Source organism: Trachemys scripta, chromosome 1 (assembly GCF_013100865.1).
Source record: "Trachemys scripta elegans isolate TJP31775 chromosome 1, CAS_Tse_1.0, whole genome shotgun sequence".
NCBI classification, from domain to species: Eukaryota; Metazoa; Chordata; order Testudines; family Emydidae; genus Trachemys; species Trachemys scripta.
Genome location: NC_048298.1, coordinates 340,997,502 through 341,012,281, shown reverse-complemented (window position 1 = coordinate 341,012,281; position 14,780 = coordinate 340,997,502). Strand labels below are relative to the sequence as shown.

At 44.7% G+C, this 14,780-nt stretch overlaps 1 protein-coding gene across 1 annotated transcript; it reads right to left on the bottom strand.

Moving 5' to 3' along the window:
* Positions 1–203: 203 nt before the first annotated feature.
* LOC117872571 (olfactory receptor 52R1-like) lies at positions 204–1,151 on the bottom strand. The gene has a single exon (XM_034761202.1). It carries the CDS (start codon positions 1,149–1,151, stop codon positions 204–206), a length of 948 nt encoding a protein of 315 aa, XP_034617093.1.
* Between the last annotated feature and the right edge of the window lie 13,629 nt (positions 1,152–14,780).

The following is a 14,780-nucleotide window of genomic DNA, read 5'->3' as shown; positions in this document are numbered from 1 at the left end:
GTAATTAGAAGGGTGGCAAACCAATGAGTTCTACACTGCCCGATTTTGCAGTTTGTCGCATTGACACAAAATGTAAGGTCAGGAAAGGGTTTAATGTCTCTCTGACTGTCCAGTCAGTGATTCACAGAAGAGAACACAGCACCATGTCACCAGCCAGCTCTGCACAGAGCTCGGTCTGAGAGCCAGAGCACCAGGAGAAAACTTTAAGTCCCTTTATGAGTAAAGAGCCGGAGCAGCCTGTCCCGGATCTGTTTGGTCCTCACCCCGTAGATGATGGGGTTGAGCATGGGGGGCACCAGGAGGTACACATTGGCAATGAGAACGTGGAAATGTAGGGGCACATTGTGGCCATACCGGTGCGTGAGGGAGGAGAAGAGACCTGGGATGTAAAAGGATAAGATGGCACAGAGGTGGGAGCTGCAGGTCCCCAAAGCCTTGAGCCGGGCGTCCTTTGTGGGGAGGCTGAAGATGGCCTTGAGGATATGAGTGTAGGACACAGCAATAAAAATCATATCCAGACCCCTCACACAGAATACCACAAAGAGGCCGTAGTAACTACTGACGCGGGTGTCGGCGCAGGCCAGATTCACCACGGCTATGTGCTCGCAGTGGGTGTGGGGGATGATGTTGGTTCTGCAATATGGCCATTGCCTCACCAGAAAGGGGTAAGGCAGTATGAGGATGCCGCCGCGAAACACCACAGCCAGGCCAATCTTGGCAACCATGGAGTTTGTCAGGATGGTGGAATGTCTCAGGGGATGGCAGATGGCCACGTAGCGATCAAAAGCCATAGCCACAAAGATCCCAGACTCCATCAATAAGAAGCAGTGAATGAAGTACAGCTGGGAGAGGCAGGCACTGAAATCAATCTCCCTGGAATTGAACCAGTAGATGCTCAGTGTTTTGGGCAGGGTGGATGTAGTCAGGACCAGGTCAGTGACGGCCAGCATGCAGAGGAAATAGTACATGGGCCCATGGAGGCTTGGTTCTGTCTTCACGATGAACAGGATGATGAAGTTTCCCAAGACAGCTATGGTGTACATGGCACAGAAGGGGATGGAGATCCAGACATGGGCCGCCTCCAGGCCAGGAATACCCACTAGGATGAAGGTGGAGGGGTTGGTGAAGTCGGTTTTGTTGGAATCTGACATGTAGAAGGGAAGAAGTTGTTCAACTCTGAGGCGTTCCCAGGGTCCAGGGTGATGGTCGCAGTACAAAAGCCTGGATGGAGAGACAATGTTAATATGAGCCACTACATACACTACTGGATACTTTTCTCATGGGTGAAGCTGCTTGGTTGCTCTCCATACACATTTTCATTTTTCAGAGAAATTAATTATGAACAACTGACCCTACTAATGCCAATTCCATATTTGATGGTCCTCCATGCAGCAATTATTTCTACACATCATGGTCTGGGAAATCTTAATAGGCACCAGCAGGAAACACACATGTGGATACTGTAAAAAGCAACAGAGGGTACTGTGGCACCTTTAAGACTAACAGAAGTATTGGGAGCATAAGCTTTCGTGGGTAAGAACCTCACTTCTTCAGATGCTACCCATGAAAGCTTATGCTCCCAATACTTCTGTTAGTCTTAAAGGTGCCACAGTACCCTCTGTTGCTTTTTACAGATTCAGACTAACACAGCTACCCCTCTGCTACTTGACATGTGGATACTGGTTATCCCTCATTGTTCCTTAATGCAATGAAAGCCAGGCTAGAAAGTCCATGCTATTCCTCCAGGCACCTGGTTGCTCAAAATTGGAAAGTGTAAAAAAACACGCACAAAAAACAAAGCTTTGCCAGTCCATGTGCCAGGGGGAAACATTACAACTAGAACCATCTCAGGGAAAAGACCTGGGGGTCATCAATAGCTGTTCCATGGAAACACCTGCTGATTCACAGTAGTGGCCAAAACAAAAATAATGTTCAGATGTCTAAGGAATGGGGTGGAGAGCAACCTGCTCTGGAAACACTCTCAGTTGTGGTCACCCAGTCTCTATAAAGGATATAGCAGATAGAAAGGGGATTTCTGAGACAGGCTATGAGAATTGGGGAAGCTGCCATATGCGGACAGAATGAAAAGTCTGGGACTGTTTAGTTTAGAGAAGCCACAAATAAGGCGGCATAGGATAGAGGAGAACAAAATAACAGAATGGAACTGATTACATTAAAATGGACAAACAGAGAACAGTTCCCAACCAGTAATATCTATAGATAATTACTGCTTCAAAAGGGCTAATTCCTCAACAATGACAAATTATCCATAAAACTGATTGGGAGGAAAAAATATTGAGGAAAATGGAAAGGAAAATTGGGAGTTCTTTAAGAAGAGTTTATAGATAGCTAACAAGCCACAATTTCACAGTCAAGCAAGTGAAGATCTCATATCAGATGAGCTGATGGAATACTTTCTAGTCCATTAGCAGTCAAGGAGGATGTTAAGCAGCATCTACAGTAGAACCTGAGGGTTGCGAACACGAGAAACAAAAAACTTTTAAAAATTAAAGGGAATTTTTTTAAAAAACGATTTGACAAGGTTAGGAAAAAATGTAAAATCTGGCATGGGATTAGTTAACAAAAAGTCTAGTAATATAATGAATGTGAGTCACCAAGCGGGTTTATGGAAACAGTCTTTCCAAATAAGTTTTCATCCTTTAATGACTGTACACATTTGGTTGACCAAGAGGACTGTGTATATACGATAGCCTTCAATGACTCTGAGGCATTTGATGTAGTCAGAGAAAACATTCAGATCAAAACACTATCTAATATCAGTAGAGGACATGTAAAATACACTAAAAATTGGCTAAGTGAAAGATCGCAAGAAGCAGTTGTTTATGGGGCATTACAGGGAATGGGGGTGTTTTTAGTGCAGTTCTGCAGGGATCAGTTCTAGGCCCCATGCTATTTAATAGTTTCATCAATGATATGGAAGCAAATAGAAAATCATTGCAGATAAAATAACGGAGGACCTAAAATTGGCAGAGTGGTTACAATGAGGCCACCAGGGCAGACACAAATGTTTTAATACAGTCAAATGCAAACTTATCTCGGAATAGGGAATGCAGGCCCAACCCACAGACTTGATCACTGTATTATGGAATTGAGGGACCCTGAAAAGGATTTAGGGGTCACTGTGGACAACCAACTCATCGTAGTGGTGAGCTGGAGCAGGGGAAGGATTTTACCTCTGCATATGGCATTGGTGAAACCGACTGCATCCAGTTCTGGGGTCCACATTTCAAAATTTGAAAATTTGGAGTACATGCAGAAAAGAGCCACAAAAAGGATTGGAGGCTGCAGAAAATGGCGACCAGTGACGGACATAAAGAGCTTCATCTCTTTATCTTATCAAAAGTACAATCAAATGGAGAAAAGAAATCACATTGGGGAAGAAAGCTACTAGAGGCTCCCTGGAATAGTACTTGGGGTGTGCTACAGACTGCCGGGATCCAATTTGGATACGAATAGAGACCTCTTTAATGTTTTTAATGAAGTAAATACTAATGGGAATTGTGCGATCATGGGAGACTTTAACTTCCCAGATATAGTCTGGAAGACAAGTGCTAGTAATAATAATAGGGCTCAGATTTTCCTGGATGCGATAGCTGATGGATTCCTTCACCAAGTGTTTTCTGAACCAACAAGAGGGGATGCCATTTTAGATTTGGTTTTGGTGAGTAGTGAGGACCTCATAGAAGAAATGACTGTAGGGGACAACCTTGGTTAGAGCAATCATGAGCTAATTCAGTTCAAACTAAATGGAAGGATAAACAAAAATAGATCTCTGAGTAGGGTTTTTGATTTCAAAAGGGCTAACTTTAAAAAAATAAGGAAATTAGTTAGGGAAGTGGAATGGACTGAAGAACTTGTGTAAAGGCAGAGGAGGCCTGGAATTACTTCAAGTCAAGGGTGCAGAAACTACCAGAGACCTGCATCCCAAGAAAGGAGAAAAAATTCATAGGCAGGAGTTGTAGACCAAGCTGAATGAGCAAGCAGCTCAGAGAGGTGATTAAGAAAAAGCAGAAAGCCTACAAGGAGTGGAAGATGGAAGGGATTAGCAAGGAAAGCTACCTTATTGAGTTCAGAACATGTAGGGATAAAGTGAGAAAGGCCAAAAGCCATGTAGAGTTGGACCTTGCAAAGGGAATTAAAACCAATAGTAAAAGGTTCTATAGCCATATAAATAAGAAGAAAACAAAGAAGTGGGACTACTAAACACTGAGGATGGAGTGGAGGTTAAGGATAATCTAGGCATGGCCCAATATCTAAACAAATACTTTTCCTCAGTCTTTAATGAGGCTAATGAGGAGCTTAGGGATAATGGTAGGATGACAAATGGGAATGAGGATACAAAGGTAGATATTACCACATCTGAGGTAGAAGCCAAATTTGAACATCTTAATGGGACTAAATCGGGAGACCCAGATAATCTTCATTCAAAAAATATTAAAGGAACTGGCACATGAAATTGCAAGCCCATTAGCAAGAATTGTTAATGAATCTGTAAACTCAGGGGTTGTACCGTATGACTGGAGAATTGCTAACATAGTTCCTATTTTTAAGAAAGGGGGAAAAAGGGATCTTGGTAAAAACAGGCCTGTTAGTTTGACATCTGTAGTATGCAAGGTCTTGGGAAAAATTTTGAAGGAGAAAGTAGTTAAGGACATTGAGTTCAATGGTAATTGGGACAAAATACAACATGGTTTTACAAAAGGTAGTTGTGCCAAACCAATCTGATGTCCTTCTTTGAGAAGGTAACAGATTTTTTAGACAAAGAAAACACAGTGGATCTAATTTATCTTGATTTCAGAAAGTCATTTGATACAGTTCTACATGGGGAATTATTAGCTAAATTGGAAAAGATGGGGATCAACATGAAAATTGAAAGATGGATAAGGAACTCATTAAAGGGGAGACTACAACAGGTGAACTGTCAGGCTGGAAGGAGTTAACTAGTGGAGTTCCTCGGGGGTCGGTTTTGGGACCAATCTTCTTTAATCTTTTTATTACTGACCTTAGCACAAAAAGTGAGAATGTGCTAATTAATTTTGTGGATGACACAAAGCTGGGAGGTATTGCCAATACAGAGAAGGACCGGGATATCATACAGGAAGATATGGATGACCTTGTAAACTGTAGTAATAGGATGAAATTTAATAGTAAAAGTGCAATGTCATGCATTTAGGGATTAATAACAAAAAAAATTGTTATAAGCTGGGGACACATCAGTTGGAAATAACAGAGGAGGAGAAGGATCTTGGAGTATTGGTTGATCACAGGATGACTATGAGCCGCCAATGTGCTATGGCCATGAAAAAAGCTAATGTGGTCTTGGGATGCATCAGGTGAGGTATTTCCAGTAGAGATGAGGAGGTGTAAGTACTGTTATACAAAGCACTGGTGAGACCTCATCTGGAATGCTGTGTGCAGTTCTGGTCTCCCATGTTTAAGAAGGATGAACTCAAACTGGAACAGATACAGAGAAGGGCTGTATCCAAGGAATGGAAAACCTGTCTTAAGAACAGAGACTCAAAGAGCTTGGTTTGTTTAGCCTAACCAAAAGAAGGCTGAGGGGAGACATGATTGCTCTCTATAAATATATCAGAGGGATAAATTCCAGGGAGAGAGAGGAATTATTTAAGCTCAGTACCAATGTGGACACAAGAGCAAATGGATATAAACTGGCTGTCAGGAAGTTTAGACTTGAAATTAGATGAAGGTTTCTAACCATCAGAGGAGTGAAGTTCTGGAACAACCTTCCAAGGGGAGCATTGGCGACAAAAAACATATCTGGCTTCAAGACTAAGCGTGATAAGTTTATGGAGGGGATGGTATGATGGGATAGCCTAATTTTGGCAATTAATTCGTCTTTGACTACTAGCAGTAAATATGCCCAGTGGCCTGTGATGGGATGTTAGATGAGGTGGGATCTGATTTTCTACAGAGAATTCTCTCCTGGGTGTCTGGCTGGTGAGTCTTGCCCACATGCTCAGGGTTTAGCTGATCGTCATATTTTGGGTCGGGAAGGAATTTGCCTCCAGGGTAGATTGGCAGAGGCCCTGGGGGTTTTTCGCCTTCCTCTGCAGTGTGGGGCACGGGTCACTTGCTGGAGGATTCTCTGCACCTTGAAGTCTTTAAACCATGATTTGAGGACTTCAATAGCTCAGACATAGGTTAGTGGTTTGTTACCGGAGTCGGTGGGTGAGATTCTGTGGCCTGCATTGTGCAGGAGGTCAGACTGTATGATAATAATGGTCCCTTCTGACCTTAAAGTCTATGATTTTATGGAGAATTTCATGGGGAGAAAACCATGGGTAATAATGGGCTCTGTAATATAGCAGAGAAAGGCAGAGCTAAGCCCAAGCCAGATGAATTACAGCTGGAAATAAGGGCCAAATGTTTAGCACTGCATGTGATTAACCTTTGGAACAAACTGCAAAGGGAAATGGTGGATTCTCCAAGTCCCCAGGTCTGCAGATCCAGACTGGATGCTTTTCTGGAAGATCTGCTTGAGAGCCTGTCTACACTTAAGTATCAGAGGGGTGGCCATGTTAGTCTGGATCTGTAAAAGCAGCAAAGAATCCTGCGGCACCTTATAGACTAACAGACGTATTGGAGCATGAGCTTTCGTGGGTGAATACCCACTTCGTCGGATGCATGTAGTGACTTCGATGCCAACTCTCCTCACATATCTACACCAGTGACACCATCACAGGATCTAACCAGATTAGCCACATCATTGCCAGTTCATTCACCTGCATAGCTTAGTGGTTCCAGCATTAGCCTGCTAAACCTAGGGTTGTGAGCTCAATCCTGGAGGGGACCAGTTAGAGGTCTGGGGCAAAAATCAGTACTTGGTCCTGCTAGTGAAGGTAGGGGGCTGGACTTGATGACATTTGGGGGTCTCTTCCAGTTCTATGAAATAGGTATATCCCCATATATTATATTAATATACACGATCATGTGCCAGCAATGCCCCTCTGCTAAGTACATCGGCCAAACTGGATAGTCCCTACATAAAAGGATAAATGGACATAAGTCAAATATTAGGAATGGCAATATACAAAAACCTGTAGGAGAACACTTCAATCTCCCTGGACACACAATAGCAGATTTAAAGGTAGCCATCCTGCAGCAAAAAAACTTCAGGACCAGACTTCAAAGAGAAACTGCTGAGTTTCAGTTCATCTGCAAATTTGACATCATCAGCTCAGGATTAAACAGTGACTGTGAATGTCTAGCCAACTACAAAAGCAGTTTCTCCTCCCTTGGTGTTCACACCTCAACTGCTAGAAGAGGGCCTCATCCTCCCTGATTGAACTAATCTTGTTATCTCTAGCCTGACTCACTCTTGCTTGCATATTTATACCTGCCTCTGGAAATTTCCACTACATGCATCCAACGAAGTGGGTATTCATCCACTAAAGCTCATGCTCCAAAATGTCTGTTAGTCTATAAGGTGCCACTGGACTCTTTGCTGTCTACACTTAAAATGCTACAGCAGCACTGCCATAGAGCTTCAGTGAAGACACTACTTACCCGTCAGCATAGGTAATCCACCTCCCTGAGAGGTGGCAGCTAGGTTGACCTCATGGTGGGATCTACACCGCAGTTGGGCTGATATATCAACATGTCTCAGGGGATCGGATATATTTACTATTGCAAAAAAAGAAAATACCGTTTTAGGTTGCATTAACGGCTTGCAAGTCATGGGAGGTGATAGTATTCCTCTACTTGGCGCTGGTTAGGCTTCAGCTGCAGCATTGTGTCCAGTTTTGGTCAACTATGTATAGGAAGGATTTAGAGAAATTGGAAAGGATCCAAAGGTGAGAGACAAAGATGATCAAAGGGATGGAATGCAAGCCATACGAGGAAAGGCTGAAGGAACTGGATAAGTTTAGTTTGGAAAAGAAGAGATTGAGGGGGGACATGACAGAGGTCTTCAGCTACTTGAAAGGATGCCATAAAAAAAGATGGAGAAAAGTTGTTCTCTCTTGCCACAGAGGCGGGAGAAGAGTCAGTGGGTTCAAACTACAGCAGAGCAGATTTAGATGAAATCTCAGGAAAAACTTCCTAACTGTAAGATCAGGAGGACAATGGAACAGATGTGGAAGCTCCTTCGCTAGAAGTTTTCCAAAGAAGGTTGGATACTCATCTGTCCTGGATGGCTAGGATGCAACAAATCCTGCATCTTGGCAGGGGGTTAGACTAGTTGTCCCTTGCGGTCCCTTCTTACCCTGTGGTCTCTATGATTCTATGATGTGAAATCGTACTGTAGACCAGGTCTTAGTCAAACACAAGTCTTTGGAATACGTGAAGATCTACTTGTGCCTTCTGACCATGAACCTACGAATTTGTCGACAAAGATACTAGCTCAAGCAGTTATATTTACTCTATCTCACAACACACGAACAAGGGAACATTCAGTTACATTGAAAGTCTGAACAGATAACACTTATAAAAGAAGCACTGAGGAGAAAGGAGCACAGTCTTACTCTCTATCCCATCACTCCCATGTTGTACTGGATTTGTCGAGCAGAAAGAGATGGGTACCTGTGAATCCTGAGATAGAAAAGTTTTCCCTGGGAATCCCCCTCAGATAGCCGTGTCCTACATCTCTCACACCCCAGCATCTGCAGCAGCTGAGAGCTGAGAGCTGACACAGGGGTGTGCACCATTTATAATACATCTTTGTGCAATCCCAATGGGGTTCGCTCAGCCTCTAGGGGAGAAATAGCATCTGGATGGAAACAAGCTGGAAACCAGAGACACTCTAGTTAATGTCTCTCGTTCCATGTCTGCACTTCAGTGTTATTTATTCAACTTAGGAGTAAACAGTAATTATGGGATCTTCCCAAAGGGAGATGAGAACTCTTGGGGTCTTTGCTGAGGTAGAGAGGAATTGGTTGCTCTCTTTATCTGTGTATATTTAAAAATTATAGTTCATTACTGTGACGTTGCACTCCATATGTTTTATGAAAATAGGCTGATGAATCTGAAAACGACATAGCTGGAATGTGCTTTATGCAAAAGGTCTCTTGTAACGTATCATTGGAAAAGTTATCATGTGCTAATTTTGATTTTCCTATTCATATGAATGTTTCATTCTTATATCTGAAGTTAGAAATATAAAGTAAAAACTTTTAGTACTAATGTAATCAGATTAAGTGGAGACCATTAAGGATGCTTCAGAAACAACAAGTTGTAAATGGCTTGTTTACCTGCAAGCCTTCCTGTGTATGTGTGGGACAGCCCGTGGGTAATGAAGAATGAGGTCTCACAGGGACATGTGACCATGTCACCTGACACTGAAATCCATCTGAAATCTTGTACTTTTCCATTCAGAAGGAGGGGTGAGGGCCAAGCACGGACAAAAGACTCCAGTCTTGTGCCATTGCTATAAAAGGGGGTGGAGCAGGACAAAGGGGGCTGCCAGTCATGAGGAAACCCCTGCTTACCACCTGAGATATTTGCTGAATCTAACAAAGACTGTACCAGGGGAAAGGATTGGGCCCAGACTAGGAAGGAGTCTAGTCTGTGAAAGAAACTTATTGGAATACCTTTGAAGGTGCGATATTACCTGTAATCAGTTTCTTAATGTATTAGACTTAGACTTGCGTGTTTTGTTTTATTTTGCTTTGTGACATGCTTTGGATTATTAATAAGCCCAGAGCAAGTAATTGGTACCTGGAGAAGGCAAACAGCTGTGCATCTCTCTCTCTCAGTATATAGAGGGTGAACATTTTATGAATTTACCCTGTATAAGCTTTATATAGAGTAAAACAGATTTATTTGGGGTTCAGGCTCTCAGAAAGGCTGAACACTGAGTGCTGGGAAAGTCCCTGTTAACTGAGAAGTCCCTGGGCTGAGTGAATCTCAGTTTCTGTGAACTGCAGAGGGGCCTGGTCCAACCTCTGGGTCTGTGCTGAAGCTGAACTGGAGTGTCTGGCTCAGCAACACAAGAGAGGAGGGGTGCCCGTTCTGGGAGGAGGGTTGTCACGAGTGGTAACCCAGCACATCAAGTGACAGTCTCAAGGGGGTCTCTACTTAATTAGGCACCTGAAAACTCCCTAGGTTTTTTTGCAGATAACTTAGCAATTTGCTGAAAAGAGCACTGTATATAATTCCTGTCTAAAAGAAAGAAAAATAAATAAATATTAGACTAACTCAGCTCTGGTACTAACATTTTCTTACATCTTACATCAATTCACTTAAGGGACACTGGTGAGTTTTAAAATTTGAATGCATATTCTTACTTTTTTACTAACTGAGGAGAGAGAGCAACCCCATCAGGTAACCTGGGTTCTATCTCAGCTCTGGGAGAGAAAAGGGGTCTAACAGATTACAGCAGGGGATGATAAATCTGCAAGCTATATAAGAACATCAGAATGGCCATACTGGGTAAGAGCAATTGTCTATTTCTCGAAGTAGCCTATATTCCAACAGTGGCCAATACAGGATGCTTCAGAGGGGATGAACTGAACAGGTGATCATCAAATCATAGAATCATAGAATGTCAGGGTTGGAAGGGGCCTCAGGAGGTCATCTAGTCCAATCCCCTGCTCAAAGCAGGACCAACCCCAACTAAATCATCCCAGCCAGGGCTTTGTCAAGCTGGACCTTAAAAACCTTTAAGGATGGAGAATCCACCACCTCCCTAGGTAACCAATTCCAGTGCTTCACCACCCTCCTAGTGAAATAGTGTTTCCTAATATTCAATTTAGACCTCTCCCACTGCAACTTGAGACCATTGCTCCTTGTTCTGTCATATGCCATTACTAAGAACAGCTTAGCTCCATCCTCTTTGTACCCCCCATTCAGGTAGTTGAAAGCCAATATGTCGTTGGCCTTCTTGGCAACAAAGGCACATTGCTGACTGATATCCATCTTCTCATACACTGTAATACCCAGGGCCTTTTCTGCAGAACTGCCGCTTAACCAGTCAGTCCCCAACCTGTAGCAGTGCATGGGATTCTTCCATCCTAAGTGCAGGACTCTGCACTTGTCCTTGTTGAACCTCATCAGATATCTTTTGGCCCAATCCTCCAATTTGTCTAGGTCCCTCTGGACCCTATCCCTACCCTCCAGCGTATCTACCTCTCCCCATAGCTTAGTGTCTTCTGCGAACTTGCTGAGGGTGCAATCCATCCCATCATCCAGATCATTAATGTAAATGTTGAACAAAACCGACCCCTGGGGCACTGTGCTTGATACTAGCTGCCCGCTAGACATTGAACTGTTGATCACTATCCATTGAGCCCGACAATCTAGCCAGCTTTCTATCCACCTTATATCAGATGCGTAGCCGTGTTAGTCTGGATCTGTAAAAAGTGACAAAGAGTCCTGTAGCAGCTTACAGACTAACAGACTTATTGGAGCATAAGCTTTTGTGGGTGAATACCCACTTTGTCAGACGCAAGTTATCCACCTTATAGTCCATTCATCCAATCCATACTTCTTTAACTTGGTGGCAAGAATACTGTGGGAGACTTTATTAAAAGCTTTGCTAAAGTCAAGATATATCACATCCACCGCTTTCCCCATATCTACAGAGCTAGTTATTTCATCATAGAAGGGAATCAAGTTGGTCAGGCATGACTTGTCCTTGGTGAATCCATGTTGACTGTTCCTGATCACCTTCCTCTCCTCCAAGTGCTTCAAAATGGATTCCTTGAGGACCTGCTCCATGATTTTCCCAGGGACTGAAGTGAGGCTGATCGGTCTGTTCATCTGGGTGCATGTGGGTCTGTGTGTATGTGATTACCTGGGTGTCCATGTGCGCTCACCCCAGAATATGCCATAGCCCAGTGGTTTAGTGCCCTCATCTGGAATGTGGGAGACCCAGATGAAAACCCCCGCTCCACTGAAAGTGTATTTGTACAAAATGGAACAGCTCCAGACGGAGAGAGTGAATAGCCATGGAGAAAGCTACTAGGGGAGAGGCTATTCTAGATTTGATTTTGACAAATATGGAGGAACTGGTTGAAAATTTGAAAGTGGAATGAAGCTTGGGTGAAAATTATCATGAAATGGTAGAGTTCATGATTCTAAGGAATGTTAGAAGGGGAACAGCACAATAAAGACAATGGATTTCAAGGAGGCAGACTTTAGCAAACTCAGAGAGTTGTTAGGAAAGATTCCATGGGAAGCAAGTCTAAGGGGAAAAGCAGTTCAAGAGAATTGGCAGTTTTTGAAAGAGACATTATTAAGGGCACAAGACCAAGCTATTTCACTGCATAGGAGAGGTGGGAAGTATGGCAAGAGACCAGCCGGGATGAACCAAGAGATCTTGAATGATCTAAAAATAAAAAAAAAGAGTACTACAAAAAGTGGAAACTCAGTCAAATTACAAAGGACGAATATAAACAAATAACACAAGTCTGTAGGGACAAAATTAGAAAGACCAAGACAAAAAACGAGATCAAACTAGCTAGAGACATATAAAGGATAACAAGAAAGCATTCTACAAATACATTGGAAACAAGCAGAAGACAAAGGGCCAGGTAGACCCATTGCTAAATGAAGAGGGAAAAACAATAACAGAAAATGTGGAAATGGCAGAGGTCCAGTTTTTTCAGTTTCAGTTTTTCAGTGTTTCAGTTTTTACCAAGAAGATTGATGGTCACTGGACACCTAACATAGTGAAAGCCAGTGAAAATGAGGTAGAATCAGAGGCTGAAATAGGGAAAGAACAAATTAAAAAGACCATACAGGGCAGTACCTTTCATTGAAGGATGTTCAAAACACCTAGCAAAGGAAGTAAATATAAACATATCCCCATTATGCAGATAGGTAAACTGAGGCATGGGGAGAGGTGAAGTGTCCATGGTCTCACAGAGCTTGAGTGGCACGCTGACAGACACAACCCAGGAGTCCTGATGTCCCTACCATAAGCACGGTCTCTCCGTCACACCAACAGGAAAATGGACTGGGCCTGTTCGTTGGGTGGGATGCAGAGAAAAGTTTGGTAGAGGGAGACTGAGCCTTCGCCATCCTCTGAAGTTGAATCTGAGGTTTTCAGAACTAGCTGGAGGTTATGAGTTCATCGCTCCTGTGAGGTCAGAACTCCACTTCCGCTCCCACTCAGAAACCTGCCAACGCATCACAGTCACTGGGGTCGCTTTGGGGAAACAGACACAATAAAAGCAACACCAATGGAATGTTCCTGTGGATAGAGGGTAGTAGGGGGCGTGTCCTGGGGACAGAGGCCTCGCCCTCCCCCGAAAGCTGCTGTGGAACAAGGGGGGCCCTATAGGCAGGATAGAGACTGTATTAGTGTTTGCATTGGATTTGTTCTCTCCCTCTCGGTTCATTTCCTCCCAGCGTCTCCCATGTGGAATTGAAATCAAATGTTCCAGGCTGAGTCAGACATTCCAACACTGACCGGGCTGAAGGATGCTTGGATTCCCACAGCTGAACCTGCCTGCTTATCTGGCTAATCGGGGGTCTTTCTCCGGCGCGGCGCACCTGGGTTTCTAAGCTCTGGAACGATACTGAACAAATTCTCCTGTCCAACCTGAACAGGGGTTCCGCATCCACCTGTATTCAATTTACTAACACTCTGCAGCTGGCAAGCATGGCTTGACCTTCATCTGTAGCTAATGCAAAGCGGGTCTAGGCCCTGATTTGGCTGGATTTTTGTGTTTATAATTTATTCTTATCTGAATTGTGGAAGCCTCCAGAGGCCCCGCTCCATTTCAGGGCCCCTTGGGCTGGGCCCTTTGCAAACACAGAAGGATAAACAGCCCCTACCCCAAGGAGCTTATCAATCAAATTCAGACAAGACACAGCTACTGTGTGTAACAAACCAGAGAGGGGGCAGGTGGGGAGATGGGGGAGGAACAGCACTCAGAATGGGTTCCATAGGCTGCTGGGTGCGGGTGAGACAGCTGAAATGCACAGTCCTGCCCTGGCTGTTAGAAGTGTGTCCTGGGCCTCTAAGAGCAGATCACGTGTTCGGGGAACTAGATTGGAGCTAGCGAGAACGGGCCATTGAATGGCGGCTGCACCAGACACACAGCTGGGAGCGCGTGGCTCTCTGTTAGCTTTTGTAACTCTGCTTTAGTTCCAATCACGCCTCCTTCTTCGAGTGCAGACTGTGCCTCCTTCTTATGAATTCTCAGGGCAACCCCTGGTACCAGAGGGGAGACCAGAGGAGAGGGCAGAGGTAACAGGGCTGTGGTGAACAATGAAGGACCCCCAGACAGCCATGGCTGGAATGTAAGAGCAGTTCACTGTCTTTTCCTCACACGGCCCAGGCCCTGGCTGTGCTGCAGGGATGCCGCAGTTTGGACACTCGCTCTAGTGGTGGCCACCTGTGCGCCGGCTCTGCGTGGCAGGGCCCTTCTTCCCAGCATTGCTCCCCCCACCTCCATCAGGTTTATGTTCCATGTCCAAGTCTGGCCTGCAAGGCCTCTTGACCTGGGGGCATCTCCCTGCACTGGTCCCGCTGCCCAGGGTTCCCCTCCCTGTCCCCAGCTGCTCACTGCACCCAGCTCCGGATTGCTCTAACTTCAGCTCCAGACCCAGTTCCAGTTCCAGCCCCCTGGGCTGCTTCCCTGGCTCCCAGCACTGACCTGTTCCCTGGGATGCTGCTCTGACCCCTCTGGCTCTGGCCAGTGCGGTTCTGCTCCCAGCTCCGCTCGGGCCCCTGCTCTCTCCTTAGCTCAGCCCCAGCCTCCTGACTCCCTCATTGGCCTGCCTGCCCTGTCAATCAGGCTGACCGGGACCGTTGGCCTCTCCCCATTGCCCCTGGGGGCTGTCAGTCTCAG

Excerpts from the sequence above, each read along its gene's own strand:
- LOC117872571 (XM_034761202.1), bottom strand. The coding sequence starts at position 1,151 with ATGTCAGATTCCAACAAAACCGACTTCACCAACCCCTCCACCTTCATC.